Source organism: Hipposideros armiger, unplaced genomic scaffold (assembly GCF_001890085.2).
Source record: "Hipposideros armiger isolate ML-2016 unplaced genomic scaffold, ASM189008v1 scaffold_742, whole genome shotgun sequence".
NCBI lineage: Eukaryota > Metazoa > Chordata > Mammalia > Chiroptera > Hipposideridae > Hipposideros > Hipposideros armiger.
Genome location: NW_017732092.1, coordinates 402929 through 424261, shown reverse-complemented (window position 1 = coordinate 424261; position 21333 = coordinate 402929). Strand labels below are relative to the sequence as shown.

The following is a 21333-nucleotide window of genomic DNA, read 5'->3' as shown; positions in this document are numbered from 1 at the left end:
AGTCCCTGGGCTCCTGGAGAACACATCCCCTTCCCCACCTGCCACCCTGCACAGCACTTTGCCCCAACCCCTGCCCCCACTTCTCTCCTGACCCTGTCAGCTGGAGTGGGGGCTATGGCTGGGTAGGCTGCGTGGGTCCACGTGAGTTGACTCCTGAGAAGATGGGAGGCAGTAGAGATTAGGCAAGATGGAGCAGGACCTGGGGTGGGGGACAGGGAGAGGGAGCCTCAGGAGGGGGGCAAAGTTCCGAAGAGGGAGACAGAGGACCACAAAAGGGTAGAGACCCAGAAAAAGAATCCGAAGCTCTGACCCAGGGAAGCTGGGGGCTGAAGGCGGGTCAGCGGAGTGAGGCTGAGGGTTGTGGTGGGTGGCAAGGGAGAGGCAGGGGCTAGGCGCATGGGTTTGGAGTGCAAAGGGAGGGTCTCCCAAGAATATCGGGGGTTGAGGGTCCGATTGGGGCAGGGATGGTGGAATGCAGGCAAGAGTAGGCGGGGATCTGGGTTCAAGAGGAGGCGGACCAGCAGGTGCGGGAAAGCGGAGGAAGAAATGGAGGGGTCCCGATGGGGTGCGGCAGAGTGGGGGGTCCGGCGTTGCCTGCCCCCTACCCGCCCGCGGACTCTCCCTCACACGTTCTCTCGGCAGCCGGCCCAGATCGGATCCTTGCGCCCCCTGCCCCCGGTCCCAAGGCCTTCCGGTCGCTTCTGTCTCTCGATCCATCTCTTCTGGGACCGCCTCCCACTGCCCCCTCCCTCGGGAGGCGTTGGGTCTCTGTCCTTAACCGGGTCCGTCCTGGATCTTGGTCTCTCTTAGCCTGGTCTCTACTAGTCTCATCACATCTCTGAGTCTATGTCCCACATCTCTGTCTCTCGCTGTCCCCTTCTCTAAGTCTCAATTTTCTGTGGCCAACATTTCCCTCCTCCCCGCTGCCCCCTCCCCCGCCCCGTCTCTGTCTCTCTGAAGCCTGTCCCTGTGTCTCCCCTTCTCCACATCCCCATCTCTCTACATCTCTGACTCCATGTCTCTGTCTGTGTCTCTTTCCTGGGTTTGCTGTCTACAGATCTCTGTCTCTCTGAGTGTTTCTGTGTTTTCCCCCCTCACCCCGGACTTCCAATCTCCCTTCCGGTCCCCCACTCTCTCTCAGTCCCGGGGGGGGGGGGCGCTGCGGCTGGAGCTGTGTGTTCCCAGCACAAAATAGACTCCTGTTGCCATGGCGACGCGAGCGCGGCCTCCAAGACGCGATGCTTCAGGCTGAGGGATGAGGAGGGGGGACACCTGGATCCGGAAGGCGGGGGCCCGGGGCGCCAACGCCCGGTCCCAGGGGCTTCTGGAGGAGGGGGAAAGCTGGGACTCCTAGGTCCCTGGAGAGAGGGTGCTGGGCGCTCTGACGCCGGGTCTGGGAACCCAGCCTTCTAGGAGGGGTCTGGGATCCAGAGTTGAGGGGGCTCTGATTCCCCAGTGGGGGCGGGCTGGTTGAGAGCTCTGACACCTGGGTCCCTGGGAGACTCAGAGGTTGTCTTTTTAGGTTCCCAAGGTTGGGGGTGGGGTGGGGAACAAGGACTGCGAATCTGAAGGGGCTGAGGGCCCTTGACTGGGGCCGGGGTCCGTAGAGTCTCCACTCCCAGATTTTCAAGGAACCTGCAGAACCCTGGGAGCCCCCATGTAGATTTTCTGACTCCTGCGTCTTAGGGGCACAGGGACCACTCAGATGAAGCTGTCTGCCTTTCTTCCCATCCGCTCATCCATTCATCCACATGCTAGTCTCTTCCTCCCATCTCCATGTCCCTCGTGCCTCAGTTTCCCTCCTCCCCTGTCCGCACGAGGTGCGGTCGCGCTCACCTCACTTTCCGGATGCGGGACCCTTGGGGAATCTGGGGTGGCGGCGGCGTGGGGGGACAGCCAGGGGAGACAGAGCTAGCGCGTGTCTGCAGCCGGCCGGGCTGGGCGTGCGCGCGCTGGTGGGGGGCGCCCGGCAGCGTGCTGGGCAACCTGGCCAGCAGTTCTTTTCCATCCAGATGTGATAGGACCAGCCCTTGCCTTTGCCTCGCGCCAGCTTGGCGCTGAGAAGAGGCACCTCCCCCTCCCCACCTGCTGGGGACCCCGCTTCCCCACGCCCGCAGCCCCCAGTCGCCCCCCCAAAAACCCAAGAATGGTTCGGTCCACAGCCACATGAATGTTTATTCCGCGAGTCCGGGTCCCACAGACTGTGACACTCCTTCCCCCTCCTTTTCCTGCTTCTTGAAGTGGCCCGGGGCGGAGCCCCGCCCCCAGCACAGCTCAACCAATGGCCATCCAGCTTCCAGAGTTTAATTTGCATTTCTGGGAGCTGCCACCCAATAGCAAGGCAGCGCCCGCCTTCCCTCCCGAGGGGGAGGTACTCCCGGTGGACTGCACCACTCTTGGGATCCTAGGATGGGGGGAAAGCGCTTCCACCGAGGTCCAGGTGACAGGAGAGGGTATCCCCTCCAGGCAGGGTGGGAGTTCAGGGGAAGAGGGGATTCTGGCCTTGGAAGAGGCTAAGCAGCCCGCTGTCCGGGACGGGCTCCTTGATGATCTTCTGGATCTGTTGGGGCAAGACGGAGGTCAGGAAGAGTCCAGGGTCAGGGACACTTGTCCCACTTTTATCCCCCTTGTCCTCTTGGCAGCAAATGGTCAAACCAACCGCATCCTCTTCTCAGAACTTTTCCTGGGGCCTCCCTTTCACCATACCCACCTGGGTTAGCTCCTATCACCTGCCATCTTGGTTTGCATTGCTGGCTTGGGCCACTAAGGGTAAGGGGCTTTGTCTTGGGACTTCTTGTCTACGCCTGCTCCATCTTAAGTCATCTCATCTCTCCCATCCCCCACCTCCCAAATCCAGCCCATGCCTTGCCCCTCAACTCCAGACTCATTTATCCAACTGCCTCTTAGATGTTGGTCGTCCCTTGACTTCTCAAATTCACTGTTCCGTCCAAATCAGTAGACAACATGAACACAGCTTCCCAAGCCGACAACCTGGAGCCCCTCTTTGTGCTGCCCTCTCCTGAAGTCCCACATTGACTCCATCAGCAAGTCCCTTCATTAATTACCTTCAGAAAGTAAACAGTAAAAATAAGCCAAGCCTGCTTCCCAACACTGCCACTACTTTTGTCTCCCTTATTCCTGACACCCACCCATATCCATTGGCCACCCAACACCAAACCTGTGCAAGGCCCCTAGGCTGCCCCTTGTTAAAATCCCAAATCTTTAGGAAGACACAGCTTGGGCTCCTCCTTGCTTCCCCTCCTCCACACTCACCCAGCATTCATGTCTTGTTCAGTCCCACCTCCAGGCCTTTGACCCAGACAGTCCCTGGGCCAGGAAAACTTTCAGCATGACTGGCTGCTCCTCTCCTTTCAGGTCTCTGCTTTAAGGCCACCTCCCTGGACAGGCCTCCCTGATGCTTATCTTATTTCTCACACACTCAGCACATTCCCTTCCCAGCTTCAGGCCACAATGTGTAATGGAATACAGATTGGCTTTTGCTGTTGCCCCAGGACTTGTCACAGTGGCTGGCACATAGTAGGTGTTCAATGAAGGCTCAACAGGACTGAACTCATAGGAAGGGAAAGGGCAGAGCTCGGAGGGCCAGGAATGTCAAGTTCCAGTATGTCCTGTTATCCTGCAGGCCTAGGGTGTGAAGCAGTGGGGGACTACCTGGTCAGACCTAGGAAGGCCACTGGGCAGTGGATGTGAAGGCTGGGCCGAGAACCAGAGACGAGATGAGGGGAGGGGAGAGGTGGAGGGTTCCAGGGGCCCCCATCAACAGGGCCTCTGCTGGATTGTACTTTCCAGTGTCTGCCTGGTTCCATCCCGTCCTCACTTCACTCCAAAATCACCTTCTCCCACCACCCTGTGCAAGTCCCTCCCTGCTTTATCTCTCTAGTCCTCACTGCCCACCATCAGCTTCTCCTCTCATTGATTTATGGTGTTGACATGGTGTCTCCCCCCAGAGAACTCAGCCCCCACTGGAGGCAACAGCCTGCCGTGTTCCCAGGTGTATGTATTCCCGGATGTATTGTGCAAAGACATGGTGGGTGTTGAGAAGAGACTTGCTGGATGCACGGGAGGTGGAGGGTCGGGGGCCAGTACCTCCTTGAACTGGGGGTGGGCCGCATCACCCACAAGCTGCAGAATGAGCCCTTCGCTGGTAGAGAGAAAGGCGCCGCTCTGCCTCATGCGGGCCAGCGCCACCAGCCGGTCCACCTGGCTGCAGAGGGTGGGAGGGTGTCAGCACACAGCCTGGACATCCAGACTGCTACCAAAATCAGCAGGGATCCCACCCCCTGGTTCTTTCTGGGTTTCCCATCCACACCCCACATGCACCCATGCACCCACCCCTCGAGAGACCCTCTCACCTGCGGGAGGTGCAGGCGTCCACCACCACATGGACTTGCAGCCCCCGGTCCAGGAGGTCCAAGGTCGTGTTCTGGGGGCAGAGAGAGGTCAGGGCTGACCCCAGACAATAACACGGGTCCCAGGTGAGGGACCGGGGAGCAGGGATGGCAGTGAGGGAGGCTTAGACAAGAGCAGGATAGGTGCCCCAGGTAGAGTGAGGTCATGAGTGGGGATCAAGTCTCAGGTCAGGAGGGGGACATAGGTCAGGAAGGAGGTTCTGCTGGGAGGATAGAGGGTTCTGGGTCAGGAAAGGATCTCCTTTTTAGAATGGGGAATCCCAGGTTAGAGTGGGGGGGTCCTCAGGGGTCAGTCAGGGTCTCACCAGGATGCAGGCCTGTGTCTCGATGCCACAGAGGAGCACAGAGCGCAGCTGAGGCCGCGCATCCAGCTCCTGCCGCACCACTGGCACCATGCTAAAGCAGGTCTTGGGCAGTGGCTGCAGGCCCTCGGCCCCTAGCTCAGGCACTGTGGGGCCCAGGCCTTGTGGGTACTGCTCCGTCAGCACGACTGGCACCTCCAGCAGCCGGGCCACCTGTGCCGGGGAAGAGAAACAAAAGCTTGAGCCCGAAGGAGGGCTGGGGGCTAAGACTCCTGGTCTGAGGGAGGAGGGACTGTACCTTGAGCATTCGGGCGGCCACAGAGACGATCTGGGGGAAGTATGCAATATGACGGAACTTCTCCTGCATGTCACACAGGAATAGGATGGATGATCCAGGGAAGACTCGGCCCAGGCCGGGCCTCATAGCCGCCATATCCTGAGGATGGGCAGAAGGGTAGAGGAGTGGGGTCAGGCAGGGTGTGTTTGGCTTCTCTGCACATCCGAGGTCCTGGCACTTAGACCCTTGAGGGCCCTTCGAAGTCCCTTCTTCCCACCTGAAGGCTTTGCATCTGCTGTTCCTGGGCCTGGAACAGTTTTCTTAATGTGTCCTATTTAGCCAAGAGGTCACCTTCCTGGGAAGCCTCCTTTGATCCTCCCCGCCTCCTCCCTCTCCCTCCTCCCAGGATGTCAACCTCGCTCCCCTTGGAGATCTGGGAAGCCTTCTCCTTCCTGGAGATGGCATAGTGTATGAGGACTTCTCCCATCTCCATTACCAACTGTCCCACTGCATCTTAGGTTTCAACTGTGACCCTTGCCCTGCCCCCAGAGGGAAACTGAGGTTCAAGAAGTGCCCTGGCATGCCCAGTAACACAGGGAGCAGCACATGATTCCTGAGAAAAAGTTGCATTCTCTCCAGCTGTGCCTCCTTCCTCCTCATGGCCGGGGGTGGAGCAGCAGTGCTCTGGGCGTCTTCAAGTCGGCTCTCCTACTTGGCCTCTGGAACTCAGTTCACCCATGTGTAAAATACCAGCTGAATCCCCTTTCAGGTCTGAGAAAGGCTGGTGTACTCTACAGTGGAATATTACTCAGCCACAAAAAGGAATGGGGGCCTGACACACACTGTATCATGGATGAACCTTAATACAATGCTCAGTGAGAGGCTAGTAACTAAAGGCCACATGGTGTAGGAGTCCATGTGTTTGAAATGTCCTCAGTGGTCAAATCCTTAGAGACAGGAAGAAGATTGGTGGGGGCAGGGGCTGGGGCTGGGGCAGTGGGATTGAGGAGTACTGCCTAATGGGTTTACATTTACAGAGTTTACATTTGGGGAGTTGGAACCGTTCTGGAACTATATAGATACGATGATGGTTGCACAACATCGTGAAGGTACTTAAATGCCACTTAATTGTATATTTTTAAATGATCAATTTTATGTTATGTGTATTTTACCACAATTTTGAAAAGAGAAAGGGTGGGGCTGGTGGAGGTACCAGGGGAGGCCTGGAGATCCAGAGGGGCCCTGACTTGCCCAAGATCCCACCCACAGGGACTAGAGGCCTGCCTGCCTCCGCGTGACAGTGCCAGGAGGGCTCCCGGAGTCTCAACCATGTCCCAGCCATGTCCCCAGGACGCTGTGTCTCTGGGTCCCCGAGCTGTTGCACAAATGGGGGTTCAGCTGAGATTTTGTTTGTAGCTCTCTCCCACTCTGCGGACTCACCCATTTATCCTTTAATTTACTTGGAAATCGAGGCCCTACAGACCCAGTGGAGGAGGGTAGGACAGCTACCATAGCTGACGGTTGGGGGGAAGTTGTCAAGCAGGGTGGTTCAAACATGCAGGTGCTTATAATTATTCTTTCAACTGAACACATTTACTAATGAAAATGTTCTGTGTGACATATCTGCAATTGAAAAACCTGTGGATGGTTGAAATGGCGGGTTTTATGCCATGTGAATTTTATCTCAAAAAAAATAATGGTATGCTGGAGCTGGGCTGCTATGAGTGGCTAGGCTGCAGCCACTGCTGCAGTGGGTTGCCATGGGCTACCGTGTGTAGCCAGCAGCCAGCGAGAGAGGCCAGCAGCCGCAGTGAGCGGCCGTCCAGAAGCTGGCGACTGATCTGCCTTGTCCAGGAAGAGCACAATGGTGATGCCAACTTGGGCCAGTGAAGCAATGTCCTCCACAACTAGACTGAAGAACAAAAGGACAGCGACTTGTCTGTTCCCTTTCCCCCAATTCCCCAATAAAAATCTTTAAAACTAAATAAGTAAATAAAATAATGGTATGGAAATGCTCTCCAAAACAAAAGCACACTGAATTAATTAATCGCATAATTACAACTGTGATCCAAGCTGGGGTTTGTAGGGAATCTGATCTGTCTTGGGATGGGCAAAGTTCTCCCAGATGAACTGAAGAGAGCGGGAAAACAATCTATTAGAAAACACAAAGCTACCCTGTTACTCCCCTGTCTCAGCCCCCTACCATGCTTCTCTCTGTCCTCAGGACTAAGATGTGACCCCTCTCGCAAGGTACTGGGGACCGTGTCCCATCTCAGGGCCTTGGTCCATGTAGTCCCGCCACCTGGAGTGCTCTCACTGCTACTCACAGTGCTGACTCTTGTGGAGGTGGGGGAGGAACAGGGCTAGATCAGGCCAAAATGTCCAAGAGCCTATGGCAGGTGTCTGTAGCAACCAGGAGCTCCTATTCAAGCTAGTAGGAGACCTATGGAGAGCCCCTAACATTTTGGCCACATTTATCAAAATTATAGATACACGAACCTCCTGACTCAGAAAACTTCTGCTATTTATCCTGCAGACATGCTTGTGAAAGGACACAAAGTTATTCACTACACAACTCCCGCAGAGCAAAGGAGTAAAAATCCATCTACACATCCAAGGTTAGGGTACTCCTTAAGTAAGTTATGGTATATACACACTATGGAATTCTTTGCAGCCAGGAAAAATTACAAGGAAGCTCTGTAAGTAACAATACGGAAAGGTGTCCAAAAGATGTTAAAGTGAAAAAAAAAAGAACAATGGTGTGCATACCCATGCTCCCATTTGTGCCCCCAAAAAAGGAGGAAAAGAAAGTGTGTGATGGCTGCTATCTATATCAGCTCTAGGGGACAGGGACGGGGATGGAGGGGGAGGGAGGGAGGGAAGAGGTCACTGCGAGACAGTGTGAAGGAAATCTGATTTTCACTGTGTACCATTCTGTTCCTTTTGCATTTTGGACAATGTGTAACAGGTTGTGTAGTCGGGAATAATTACAGTGCAATGAGATTTGCATAAGGTAAAAATCCAGCCAAACCCATCTGCAACGTTAAAGATACGATAAGTGGTTATCCTTGGGGGGCAGTGGCAGTGACTGAAGGGTACAGGGGGCTTCTGGGGTGTGGGGGATGTTTGACTTCTAGATTTGGATGCTGTCTACACCAGAGTGTTTGCATTGTGAAGTTATTTGAGATGTGTATCTGTGATTTCTACATTTTCCTGCATATGTGGTATACTGCCATTAAAAGATTTCAAACTATAAAACAAAATAGGGGAGGCCTTGCTGGCTGCTGTGGGGCTTGACTGGAGGCAGAGGCCAGGGAGAAAGCTGGCGCTGGGTTCCAGCGGGGCAAGGGTGAGGCCTGGGGTCCAGTTCAGGCAGAAGGCAGGACAGAGGGATTCAGGGGGTGAGTGGGACTGGCTGTGGGGAAAGGGGAAAGGGGGAAGAAGGAAGACCCCCAGGTTTCTGGTCTGTGGATGGCAGGTCCCAGGGACTAATTGGGGACCTGGACAGGAAACTGGTTTTTGGCAAATGAAAAACTGGAGATGGGGAAGTATGGGTGTGAATGTGGGAAGTAGGTCTGGAGACAGATTTGAGGGTGCCGTGGGGGAGTGATGAGAGGGTCAAGAACAGAGCTCTGGGTGGGGGGAGCCCAAGGCCGGAGGAGGAGGGGCGGCCGGATGTGGGCAGGAATCTGGGGGGCAGGTGGAGCTGCTTAGATCCCCACATGGTCTCCGGGAGCCCAGCCCTGCAGCCCAGACTTTGTGGCTGTGTGACTCTGGGCAAATTTCATGCTCCTTTCGAGCCTCGGTTTCCTCCTCAGAGAAATGGGGGTCAAACCCACCCACCCCGCAAGGACAATGCGAAACTTGGCCCAGGCGCGACCCGCGGAGGGCTCGAGTCCCTGGCCAGCCAGTTCTGTAGGGCCCGGGCAGGAGTTCTCGCCATGGCTGTGTGACCTCGGCACGGGACGTCCTGGCAGAGCCTCAGTTTCGCCACCTGCAGGGCGGGAAGGTCCTGCTCCCCCAGCGCCGGGGTGGGGGGCCCTACCCAGCATGCACTGAATTCAAGCCCTACCCGCCGCCCCTCCGCAGGTGAGTCCAGGGGTCACTCACCTCTCAGAGCCCGGACTACCACTGCTCAGGTCCGCCCGCCCAGTTCCCAGGAGGGGTCACCGTTTGGCAGGGTGGATACACGTGGCCCTCCCCCTGCGCTGTCCGCGTCCCGCCCACCCTAGCCGAGCTGCCCAATCGACACTGGCCCACCTCTGCCCCGCCCCCGATCCCGGCCAATTCACAAGCACTGCTCGCCTGACAGCGTAATTGGCCCGCCGGGGTGGGGGGCGGGAAGCTAGCAGTTCCGACTAATGGGGAGCCGTAGAGAGCGTGAATGACGGGCCCGGGGCGGGGCAGCGCTGTGGGTGCTGAGAACACTGACTTTAGCTGTAGATGTTGGTGGCGGACCTTCCTCACTGTTCACTCCAAATCACTGAGGCCAAGGGAGGGAGGGGCCGTGCCCAGGGTAGGGGAAGACTGGGGGTTCGAACCCTGGGCTTTGTGTTTACAGACAGAACGTTACAAAGAGACCCAATCACTTTCCAGGGAAGGGTTGAAGGCAGGATGAAGCCAGGAGCTGAAGTCCTCCTCTCTACCCCAGGACCCGCAGTCTGTGCTCTGTGCAGCCTGCTTCCCTATCCGTACAGCACTTGCCTCCTAGGGTGATGTTTCTAGTATTTAGACTTTGTGCTTGGAAATGGGGTTGAGAGAAACAGACAGATAGAACTTCCTGTCTGTCTTGGAATAAAATCCAAATTCCCAATTCATGCTCTGTCTTTGTCAACTCAACCTCTGCGACCTCATCTCTCACCACTCCTCCGCTGCTCGCTCCACTCCAGCTACGCTGGCCTCCACTGCTGTTCTCCAGTGTCCCACCTCAGGACCTTTGCATGGCCAGGTCCTTCTTGTCATTCAAGGTCTTCCCTGACCACCGGTGTCAAATAGCCACTTGGTCAGATTGTTGTTTTATTTTCTCCAAAGCACAAATACCAATCTGAAATTGGAAATTTATCTTGCACTTTAAAAACGTATGGATGTATTCATTTATTTTCAGTCTCCTGACCTTGCTTCCCACGCCCCCTCAAATGTGAACTCCACAGGAGTAGAGATCTTGTCTGTTTTATTCACTGCTGAATCATCAGCACATAGTAGGTGCTAAATACATCTTTGGGAATAAATGAGACCAGACCAGACATTAGGCATAGATGAACCAAGGTGAGAGGGGGCTAGAGTAAAGACTCTGAAGTGATGGGGCTGGGTAGGTAGAAGGGAGAAGGTGGGGGAAAGAGAGAGCGAGGGGGTCCCCTGGAAGAGGCAGAGGTGAGGCTGTGGTCTAGGCTGGGAGTCTGGGTCATTTTCCTAGGGGTTACCAGGAGGGAACAGGGGCATCCTGGGGGGGTCTGCAGAGCTGTCATAGGGGGGCCTCTGGTTTGTCCCAGCACCTGGGCTGGGTTGTGATTGGGCATCATGGGGGGCAGGTTTCACAGCCCTCAGGGATCCTGTGAGAATGGCAGGCACAAGGCACCTCCCATCTGCTCACCCAGTCCTCCTTGGGAGCCAAGAGTTTGTCTCCTCCTCCCAAGGCATATGGGGTCAAGGGCAAGGGATCATAGAAATGTGGGGCTTGCCTGAGGGCCAGCTGAGACAGGTCATATGGCACTGAGGGATGCTCTGGGGTGAGTGCAATGTCATCAAAGAGGTCGAGGGTGGAGGCATCCAGCGCAGTGGGGCTCAAGCTGGGGCTGGCATGGGGTACCTCTGTGGGGGCCACAGCACGAGCCACTCCCAGGAAGGGGGATGGAGGCGGCAGGGGCGGCCTTTGGGGTGGTGGTCTTTGGGGAGGCGCCTCCTGGGACAGGATGGACAGGGCTAGGCCCTGGGTGGCAGCCTCAATCTTGGCAAACTGCCTGCAGAGAGAAGGGCATTATTAGTTCAGTGACCGTGAAGGAATCTCCTCCATCTTTCATCCCAGAAGTGGTTTGACCCTTCTTTCCCTCCCCATTTTTCTTTTCTGTGCTAGTCTCCCTGACCCTGGGCCCATTTCCTTGAGTCTGACAATTCAATATTTCTGACTCCATTCGTAGGGAAGCTCTGAACAGCTGTGGGGGTTGTGCAGTGCACAAAGCAGCACGTTTCGTCCAGCACTATGTACATTTTTGATGTTTAGATTTATTAAGATCACGTTCCAACATATAGAAGTAAAAAATGCCTTAAGGATAGGGTGTCTTTAGAAAATAACTTCACACAAAGGTGTGCTATGAGTTAGCTGTGTCTCTGTAATAGTGACGCCCTGTGGATTCTCTTTCTTCTTAGCTCTTGGATCTGCTCACCTCTCAGCATCTCCACCCACCTCTGGCTGGAGTCTCCAGCTTCTTCCACCTGGACGACTGCACTGGTCTCCCCTCAATAACAATAGGACGATGGGTCTCACAAATTGTGATGGGCTGAACTGTTTCCCCCTGAGATTCCTATGTTGCTGTCCAACCCCCAGGACCTCAGAATGTGATTGCATTTAGTGATACTGCTTTTAAAGAGGTAATTAAGTTAAAATGATGTCATTAGGGTAGGTCCTAATCCAATAGAACTGGTGTTAGGACACAGAGGGTGGACCACGTGTGGAGACAGGAAGGAGATGGCTGTCTATACCTGCCCACACCTTGATCTTGAACTTCCAGCTTCCAGAATTGTGAGAAAGTAAACTTCTGTTCTTCAAGCTGCATGGTCTATGGTGTTTGATTAGTGCAGTTCTAGGAAAGTAATGCCTAAGCATAATGTGAGCAAAGGTGGCAAGACTCACAATTAGTAGCTGTGTGACTCCATTTGAAAGAAAGTTGAAAAACTGGCAAACCCGACTGACAGTAAGAGCCATCAGGATTGGCAGCTGATGGGAACTACACACTGCTAGACACTGGACAGGAAGTGCTCTGTTCCTGGATCTGTGTATTGGTCACATTTGTGGGTTCCCTTAGGAATAATTCTTCCATTTCTACACTGACACTTGTGTGCTATTTGTATGTGTATGAACCTTCCATGAAAAGGCTTATTAAAAAAATGTCTGATATCATATAATTCTGTTTATAAAAATGTCCAGAATAGGCAAATCCCTGCAGACAGAGAGCAGATTAGTATCTGTCAGGTGCTGCGGGGAGGGGAATGGAAAGGGGCAGATAATGGGTACTGGGTCTTCTCTGGCAGTGATGAGAGGAGCCTGGAACTAGATGGAGATGATGGTTGGAAAACATTGTGAATGTATGAAATGCCACTGAACTGTACACTTTAAATGGTTAACATGGAGAATTTTATGTTCTGTGTATTTTACAACGAGAAAAAAATATATATCTGGCTCTAAAGTAAACTAGTGAGAGCTGTGACTCACATTTTGATGCCAAAGAGGATAGTTAAGCTCTGAGTGCTCCAGGGAAAACTTTGAGAAATGAGAGGTCAAGTTAAGTGAGAGGGAGAGGGAGGGAGGGAGACAATGCGAAAGAAAGATAGAACTAGAGCTAGAGCTGGAGCTGGAACTGGAGGTAGAGCTAGAGGTGGAGATGGAGATGGAGACGGAGACAGAGACGGAGCTAGATGTAGAGGTAGAGGCAGAGGAAGATAGACAGATAGGTAGTGGGCCGGCTGAGTGGCATGTTGGTTAGGAGTTGGCTTGGGATGCCAGCTCTGAGCAGCAGGGCCCTGGTTTGGATGCCACATGAGGACCAGTGACGCCGCACCCTCCATAGCTAAGATGGTGAACAACAGCTCGACCTGGAGCTGGGCTGCCGTGAGTCGCCGGCGACAGTGTAGGCTGCAGTGGGGCTGGCTGGCAGTGGGCATGAGCTTTCCTGAGCCACCGTGAGCCGCTGTGAACCACCGTGAGCGGCCGTCCAATGGCTGGCAAGCGACTGCCTCACCCGGGAAGAGCGCAACGATAATGCCAATATGGGCTAGTGAAGCGACGTCCTCCACAACTAGACTGAAGAGCTAAAGGACAGCAATATGTCTGTTCCCCTTGCCCGATTCCCCAATGCTGTTCCCCTCCCCCAATTCCCCAATAAAACCTTAAAAAAAGACAGATAGGTAGATGGATATTGAAAAAGACAGAAACAGATAGAGATAGAGGTAGAGACATAGAGAGAGACAATTAAGATTCACAATCAACACATGTTCTATATGGCCCCCGACTTGAACAAATTAAGCATAAATGACATTAGGGCTGAAGAGCCATGACATTTTCAATTTGTTTTAAACTGTTTTAAAAAAACTGATGAAGAATGCTAAGACGGTAATGGACAGTAGGATGTAAGTAAAGGTATATGAGTGATCATCAGGACATGGTTCTTAACAGGACACACCTGGAGGGCTCCTGCAAACACAGGGTCCCAGAATCCCTGAGTTCCTAGTTTTGCAGGTCTGGGCTGGGATCTGAGAATTTGCATTTCTAACATGTTCCCAGGTGATGCTGAGGTGTGATGCTGCTGGTCTGGGGACCACCTTTGAAAACCACCACATCAGACAACTGTCTTGACTTTTCTGTAGGTTTGAAATGTTTCATACTAAAAAGTAAAAAATTCATAGGCATGGGTGGGAGGGGGCTCCTGCGGGAGCCAAGCTGGAGGAGGCCTGGAGGGAGGAGGTCATGAGTGGGAAGATGCTGAGGAGAGCTTGCTTATGACCTGGATTTCTCTGGCTGAGCCTGGCCACTTAGGGGAATGTCCTCTGAGCTTCCCAGCTGCCCTCAAGGCTCTTAGTAGTGTGGAGCTGGGTCTCTGGGGAGCATGTGACAGAGCCAGGCACAGGGGTGGGGTTGTCTGGGATGCTGTGGCAGAGAAGCTGGCCCTGGGAGCAGAGAGCATGAGTAGGGGAGGACGGGGAACCTAGGTGGTGAGGGGTTCGACATTAGCATGGGGTCCAGGCTGGTCAGGTGCAGGGAACCCAGATGGAGGCTGAAGATAGGGAGGGGCCTTGGAGCAGCTGAAGAGGAGTTAGATGGCCCTATTTGGGGAGCTGCGTATTTTCCTCTTCAGTGATGGGTGTGTGGTTGTGCTAGTGAGCATTTTGGGCGTGGCCAGGGCTGGGCATCCTGGTGGAAGGAGGTTGTGGTGTGGAGAGAGGGGTTAGGCTGGACCAGGCTCCCATTTACTCAGGTTTGGTTCTAAGGTATCCTGGGGCAAGGTTGAGGGCTGGCTGGGAGGACTGCCTACATACAAAATGGAAGCTCTTTGGATGAGTTACTTTACCGCTCTGTGCCTCAGTTTCCTCACTGAAAAATGAGGATTAGTACCTACCTCCTAGGGTTGCTGTGGGGGATTAATGAGTTCACACTTATTGTGAGTGACAATTATGAATTAATACTAAAATGCTTAGAAAGCGGTCTGCCTGGAACATATTGTCAGATACTATGTGTTAGTATTATCATTGCCACCATTATCACCATCATCATACCATCACCACCACCATCATCACCATCATCACTATCACCATCATTTTTACCATCATCACCATCATCATTATTGTCACCATTACCATCATCACCAACATTGTCACCACCATTATCACCATCATCACATCATCACGTGCCTGAGATGCTGTTTCCAGGCAGGATTGCAAAATGGTACAGAGCCTGGGCTTAGACTGCCTGGGGTTGTATCCAGTCACTAGCTGTGTAGCCTTGGGCAAGTCATTGAACCTCTCTGAGCTTCCTTGTCTGTTATACAAGGATAAAGACAGAACCTGCAAAGCAGGTTTGCTGGGAGCTTTAAGTGCCACATGTCATGGCCTTAGTACGGTATACCTGGCACACAGCAAGTGCTCAAACAATAGTTACTGTCACAGGGTAAGGAGAGAGCACAGGTGGGACTAGTGGTGTGTGAGAAGGAAGATAGGCTTGAGCAGAGACCTAAAGGAGTGGAGGTCCCCATCCACACCCCCAGAGACAGAGAAGGGCATTGCCCAGCAAAGGGAACAGCATGTGCAAAGGCCGACAGGCTGAATGACGAAGTGGTAGATGGGGAGCCGGGGCTGATAGGCCCGGGCCTTTGTCTTGAGGGCAATGGGGAAGTATGGGAGGTTCTTGAGGAAGAGAGGGACTAAATGCGGTATGTTAGAAAGGCCTGCCTGGGCACAGCCAGTACCTTGCCGCCTTCAAAAAGCCCCCAAGTCAGACCTCATCGCTGCACCCCAGCCCCCACCNTGGTAGATGGGGAGCCGGGGCTGATAGGCCCGGGCCTTTGTCTTGAGGGCAATGGGGAAGTATGGGAGGTTCTTGAGGAAGAGAGGGACTAAATGTGGTATGTTAGAAAGGCCTGCCTGGGCACAGCCAGTACCTTGCCGCCTTCAAAAAGCCTCCAAGTCAGACCTCATCGCTGCACCCCAGCCCCCACCCTGGTCTGAGCCATCATCATCTCTGGCCTGGTCTCTTACTTTCACCCTAGCCTCCTACGCAGTCTTTTTTCCACTCAGCTGCCAGAGATATCCTTTCAGATCCCCCCACACCCTTGCTCAGAGCCCAGGTCCCTCCAGAAGCCTATGAGATCTCTAATCAGTCCCTCATTCTTTTGAAGCCTAATTTCTTCCCCCTATCACTCTGCTGCAGCCACACTGGCCTTGACCCCACCAGGGATATTCCTGCCTCAGGGCTTTTTCACTTGCTGTGCCCTGCCTGGAATGCCCTTCCCTCAGCCATCTACTGGGCTCCTTCCCTCTGTCCCCCAGGCCTCTGCATAGATGTCACCTTCTCAGTGCCACCTTCCCCAATGACACCTTACCTAAAATGCCAGCCCTCCTCCAGCAGGCCCTCCGCAGCACTTACCACCTTCTAACATACCCTATAATTTTTAAAAATTGAGGTAAAATTCACATAAACCATTTTAAAGTGTGCAGTTCAGTGGCATTTATGTAGAACACTCGTGATGTTGTACAACCACCATGTCTATCTAGTTCCAGGATTTTTCATCACCTCAGAAGGAAACCCCGTTACCTATTAACGATCACTCCTGTCCCCCTTTCCCAGCCCCTGGTACCTTTGCTCTGCTTCCTACATCTGGATTTGCCTGTTCTGGTTCATATACAGGCAACCCACTATATGTGGCCTCTTGTGTTTGGCTTCTTGCCCTCAGCATCTTGTTTTCAAGGTTCATCCACATTGTAGCATCACATGTACCACTTTATTTCAGCTGCCCCTAACAGGCTGGCTTCCCCCACTGGACACATGAAAATAGGAAATGTGGTCAGCTTTGTTCACTGATGGGTCTCTGGGGCCTGGCATGCAGTAGGCATTAAACAAATGCATGCTGGGTGTTGATTGCATCCAGCCCAGGGGCCACTTCTCTCTATTCTTCCTCAAACCCAGGGCTCTGATCCCTTCCCACCCACCCCTCCTCAGCCCATCGCCCCTCACCTGCAGATCTGGTTGTGTAAGAACCTCCTGTGGTTGGGCTTCCTTTTGGTGGGTCTTGTCCGTCGGGGGTGCAGGGCGCGCAGCATGTGGGCAGCCGCCCCACTTACGAAGGCACACAGTTCCCGGGGGCTGGGTTCAGATACTCCAGGGGCTGCGGGGGCCCCAGGGTGCATGTCTGAGGTGCCCCAGGGGTAACTTTCCACAATATTCCTGCTGATCAGAAAGCACCCCTCCAAATCTGTGAAGAGACAGGGGCAGCCAGGGCTGGGGGCTCAGCGCTGGAGAAGGGGACAAGGAAGGATGGTCTTTGCGAGGGGTGGGTGGACTCTGGAGGGGAGGGCACAGCCTGGGCTGCAGGAGATACGGCCCAGGGAATTAGGACCAGGCATCCCTCCCGGGAGCTGGACCCTGAGTTCTGAGGGACAGTAGGTGGGGGGCTGATATAGGAAGGCAAGGGGGAAGGCAGGGGAGAGGACTTTCTGTGCGCCCCCAAGGACCCAATTAGCACATAGTTGGACCTGTGATATGGGGCAGGATGGCGTAGGTGGGGGGAGGCAGAGAAAAGCACCTGGAGATCGCCAATTAAGGTGACAAAGGCCTCAGCAGGAAGGCGATGCCAGGAGCTGAATCAGAGTCAACCACAGCAGTTAGCGTTGAGGACCCTTAATTGGAAAGGGGTGAAGGGGGGGGCATTGGGAAGCTTAGGTGCAGGTTGGGAGGGGGGACACATACAAAAGCCTTGAGCTGTGGCACAGATACCCCATAGCTGCCCGCCCACCTCCAGATACACCTGCCCTGCCTTCCTGCCTCCCTCTGCCCCAGGCCCAGCATCCTGGGGAAACTGAGGCTCAGAGAGGAGATCGCATGCTCAAGGTCTCCAGCCAGCAGGAGGAATTAGCTTCTGGTGGGGGTAACCCCCAAACCCTGCATTTGGCACCCGAATGCAGCCAGTGAGCAGGGTAGGGGGGCGGGGCACCTGTGGGCTGGGCCTACTTACTTAGGTGGGTGACATTGGGGGCTGTTTTGGACACAACCTGGCTGTGGTGAGAGACAAGAGAAAACATGGGCTCGGTTTCCCCCAAGGCATTTTATGGAGAGGTAGTGGGGGCACCTGGTGTTTGGAGAGGTAGAGAACTGCTGGGGCTGGCAGGTGGAGGGGCTGGCTCCCAGGGTTGGGGGTAGAGTGGGGTCCTCTTGTCTTTGGGCAGGTTGGCCAAGTGGGCTGGCTGGTCTGGTGGGAGTGGGCACATATCAGTGTTGCTCTGAGGGGACTGTGTCGGGGGTCTGCATCTGGAGGTGTGCATGTGTCCTACGGCTGTTGTGACACATGACCACAAACCTAATGGCTCAAAACCATACTCATTTATTCTCTCACAGTTCTGGAGGCCAGAAGTCCAAGGTGGGTCTTATGGCGAAAATCAAGGTATTTCTTTGGAGACTCTAGGGGAGAATCTGTGCCCTTGCTTCTTCCACCTTTTAGAGGTCCCCTGAAGTTCTGTAGTTCATAGCCCTGTCTTCCGCGTCTGCTTCCATCATCCCATCTTGTTCTCTGACTGTACCTTGTGTCTACCTTTTATAAGGATTATATTTAGAGGCCCCCCAGATAACCAGCATCATCTCCTCCGCCCGAGATCCTTAGCTCAATCATATCCGCAAAGACCCTTTTCCATGTAAGGTGACATAGTCACAGGTTCTGTGGGTTAGGACCTGGGCGTCCTTGGGGGCTGTTATTCAGCTGCCTCAGGCGGTGAGAGAAGGCCTCAGGGGTGGCTCCTCCCCGGCTCCCCTCCAGTCAACGTTCACGGGGCCAGTGGTTGCAGTTGCTAAGGCTGGGTCTGGGGCTGTACCAGTGCCCCAACATCTGCACAGGGAGAGAGACACAGAAGAGTGAGAATGTTTCCTGGGGCTTCCGAGGGCCCAGGTGACTCGCAAAGGCCTCCCTCCCCTGGCACAGACAAGGATTACTGTCACTGTTTCCTGAGGGAGAAACTAAGGTCAGGGTGCATAGCCACGCAAAGTCACAGTGGCAGAGCTAGGATATAACCCACGTGGGGAAAAATAGGAGGGACGTTAAGAACTTTCCAAAGCTCTCATACTCATTAAGTATTAAAGGGTAATATTTCCATATCTTTACTATAAAGGTTCTTTTTTTCCCAAATGATACCCTGAAAAAATCAGCAGCAGTACATTATAATAGACTATGGTGGAAAACCACCTCTGGCTGGAAGCGGAGAATAGAATAAGGGTTCATCTTGCAATGAGTGCTGCCAGATGTCAATACGCTATAACCACACCAAAACGTGGAATGTTATGAAATTAAAAACACACAAAACCCTGGTGCTGACACTTAGAGACCCCATGTCCTTCCTGATTTAAGCCTCAATGACGTCAGGGGTAAAGCTGAGATAAGAAGGTAGCATAGGGGAAAACTGAGGCTCCATGACTAATCCATGCTCACACAGCAAGTAAGTGGCAAAGCAGGGGTTCAAGCCTGGTCAGTGGAGGCCCTGAGACCACGTCCTTGGGCAGGGGTAGCACAGTGGTGGCAGCCCAGAGCCAGCAACAGGCGGCTGGCGATGTCCCCAGAGGTCCTGTGAGCGTGTGTGGGTCGCAGAGCGTGTGTAAGGTCAGCAGCTGTAGGTCCAGAGGCGCCCAGTTTTGCCCTCCCATGCCCAGTACCAGTAGTGTGTCACCACAAGGGACTGGGGGAAGTGGACCCCCGGTACTCTGGAGGATTGGAAGTCAAGCCCCCAGGGCAGACAAGGCTCCAGGGCGTGGTTCCAGGGCGGACTCACATCTGCCACCAGGAGCCAAGGACAACATTTACTGGTCAGCTCTGTGCCACGGCCAAGCGGGGCCTGAAACACACCCAGGGCCACTGGCCCTACAGGCTCTGACCTGATATGTTCCACCAGGGGGCGCCAACACCCCGGTCTGGCACTGGGAAGCCCTGTGCAGGGCATGTGGCTTGCACTGTGGGCCCTTCTTTTCGTGTCTCACTCATTGGTAAGAATCACTCACAGCTGGGGCCGCCCTCATCTGGTGTTTGTTGAGGACCTGCCCTGCCAGATAGTGAAAGGTATTCACACGCTGCTTTCCTCTACCCCAACCCTTGCAATGGGAGGGGGCATTTAGTCATTCAACAAACATTTACTGGGCACCTGCTGTGTGCAGAGACTGAGGGTGTAGCAGTGAGCTGAGGAAGTGATAATTGTCTTGCAACTTGAGTGGGAGAGGCAGCAGCCAGGAACCTCCCAGGCTGAGGGCACAGCAGGTGCAAAGGCCCTGAGGCAGGAGTAAGCTTGACTGGAGAGAGAGAGAGCAATGGGAGGAGGTGAAGTCAGAGAAGCAGACAGAGGCCAGACCTCAGGGCTTTGTAGGTTAGGTAGGAATTGGGTTATGAGAGCAAGAGTGAAGAGGAGCCATGGAGGGTTTGAGGCAGAGATAGTGCCCAGACCTCAGGGCCCTGCCCCTAGCCTCCTTTGCAGGCCTCACTGCACCTGGAATGTGGACACCTCACCTCTAAATCCTCCTCTAGTCTGGGGATGGGAGAAACTGAGTTGTCAGGACCAGCCAGGAGCCCAGACAAGGTTTGTCCCTCCCTGCTTCCACCCTGCTCATCTGCTCTCTCTCTCACCCAGGCCCAGAGGGACTGTGTTTCCCTTAAAATATATTGTAAAAGTTTACAGATGGTAGGGTCCTGGTGGCCCTCACTCAGAGAGGCCAGCCCTGTCACACATGTTTCACATCTTTTCTTCTGAGACAGAATGCGACTGCATGCGGAGATAAGGTCTTTAAAGAGGTGACTGAGGTAAAATGAGGTCATTAAGGTGGGCCCTAATCTAGTATGAATAGGGTCCTACTATTAGAAGAGATTAGGACACAGACATGTACGGAGAGAGGACCATGTGAGGACACAGGGAGAAGACAGCTGTCTATAAGCCAAGGAGAGAGGCCTCAGAAGGAATTTGCCCACCTGACATCTTGATCTTGGACTTTTGGTCTCCAGAAATGAGAGAAAATGAATTTCTGTTGGTGAAGCCCCCCACTCTGTGGCACTTTGTTATGGCAGCCGTAGCAAACTAACATAAGAAGTGTAGTAGTTACTTATGCTGCATAACATATTACCACAAAACAACAGACACTAATTTTCTCCCAGTTCTTGTGGGTCAGGAGACCAGGCACTATGGCTTAGCTGGGTCCTCTGCTCACGATCTCACAGACTGCAACAAGGTGTTGGCTGGGGCTGTCGTCTCATCTGAGGCCAGGGACCCCTTCCAAGATCACGCGGCAGAATTCATGTCCCCACATCTGTAGAACCCAAACAGGCTGTGTCTTTAAGGCCTGTAGGAGAATCGCTGATGCTTCACATCTCTGCCCTCTAGACCCAATGTAAAGAGCTCACCTGATTAGATCAGACTTATCCAGGAAAATCCTCCTGTATTAGGGTTCTCCAGAGAAACAGAACCTATAGGATCTATATGTATCCATATCTATATTTATCTATCTATATAGAGAGACACAGAAGTAGAGAGATATTCTATATATTATATACAGAGCGTGCCAAAAAAAGAAAGGACAAAACTGTATTAAAATTGTAATACTCCATATATACCGATAACAAAAGATGAATACAACTCACATTTGACTTCTGCAATTACAAGAGGTGCTCAAAGTGGTTACCATCAGCACAGTTTTAATAGTTTTTTCTTTCTTAAAATGTGTATACACTGAAGCTGATGTTGTATAATATTGTACGTTAACTGTAAGTGAATATATATATATATATATATATATATATATATATAGTCATGGGACATGGAGTATAGTGTGGGAGTGGAGTCAAGGGAATTGTAATAGATATGTGTGATATTGGGGGGGGAAGTG

The 21333-nt window shown here is 53.4% G+C and overlaps 3 protein-coding genes and 1 long non-coding RNA gene across 10 annotated transcripts in view; all 4 read right to left on the bottom strand.

The window, feature by feature from the left end:
- Window positions 1–2104, bottom strand: part of SHISA7 (shisa family member 7) — an 18776-nt gene extending 16672 nt beyond the window's left edge. For 3 of the 7 annotated variants that reach the window (XR_002122280.1, XM_019627903.1, XM_019627907.1), the window contains exon 1: window positions 1837–2104. The gene's annotated coding sequence lies outside the window, so the exon portion shown is untranslated. Of the gene's footprint in view, window positions 1–92; window positions 200–627; window positions 1081–1836 lie in introns of those variants that run through there. The other 4 variants (XM_019627904.1, XM_019627908.1, XM_019627909.1 and 1 more) reach the window with 3 other exon arrangements.
- Window positions 2105–2150: 46 nt separating this feature from the next.
- On the bottom strand, window positions 2151–9211 carry ISOC2 (isochorismatase domain containing 2). Its single transcript, XM_019627910.1, has 6 exons — window positions 9120–9211; window positions 5031–5168; window positions 4736–4945; window positions 4374–4444; window positions 4108–4225; window positions 2151–2560 (listed from the first exon to the last, which is right to left on the bottom strand). The coding sequence occupies exons 2-6, from the start codon at window positions 5163–5165 to the stop codon at window positions 2480–2482; spliced, it is 615 nt and encodes a 204-aa protein (XP_019483455.1). The 5' UTR covers window positions 5166–5168; window positions 9120–9211; the 3' UTR covers window positions 2151–2479.
- A 1012-nt stretch (window positions 9212–10223) lies between these two features.
- CUNH19orf85 (chromosome unknown C19orf85 homolog) lies at window positions 10224–16653 on the bottom strand. The gene is made up of 2 exons (XM_019627912.1): window positions 16447–16653; window positions 10224–10966 (listed from the first exon to the last, which is right to left on the bottom strand). Exons 1-2 carry the CDS (start codon window positions 16617–16619, stop codon window positions 10525–10527), a joined length of 615 nt encoding a protein of 204 aa, XP_019483457.1. The 5' UTR covers window positions 16620–16653; the 3' UTR covers window positions 10224–10524.
- A 1140-nt stretch (window positions 16654–17793) lies between these two features.
- The window catches only part of LOC109373789 (uncharacterized), a 6850-nt gene continuing 3310 nt past the window's right edge, over window positions 17794–21333 (bottom strand). The window contains exon 3 of the long non-coding RNA XR_002122284.1: window positions 17794–18307. This is a non-coding gene — a long non-coding RNA (uncharacterized LOC109373789). The remainder of the gene's footprint in view (window positions 18308–21333) is intronic.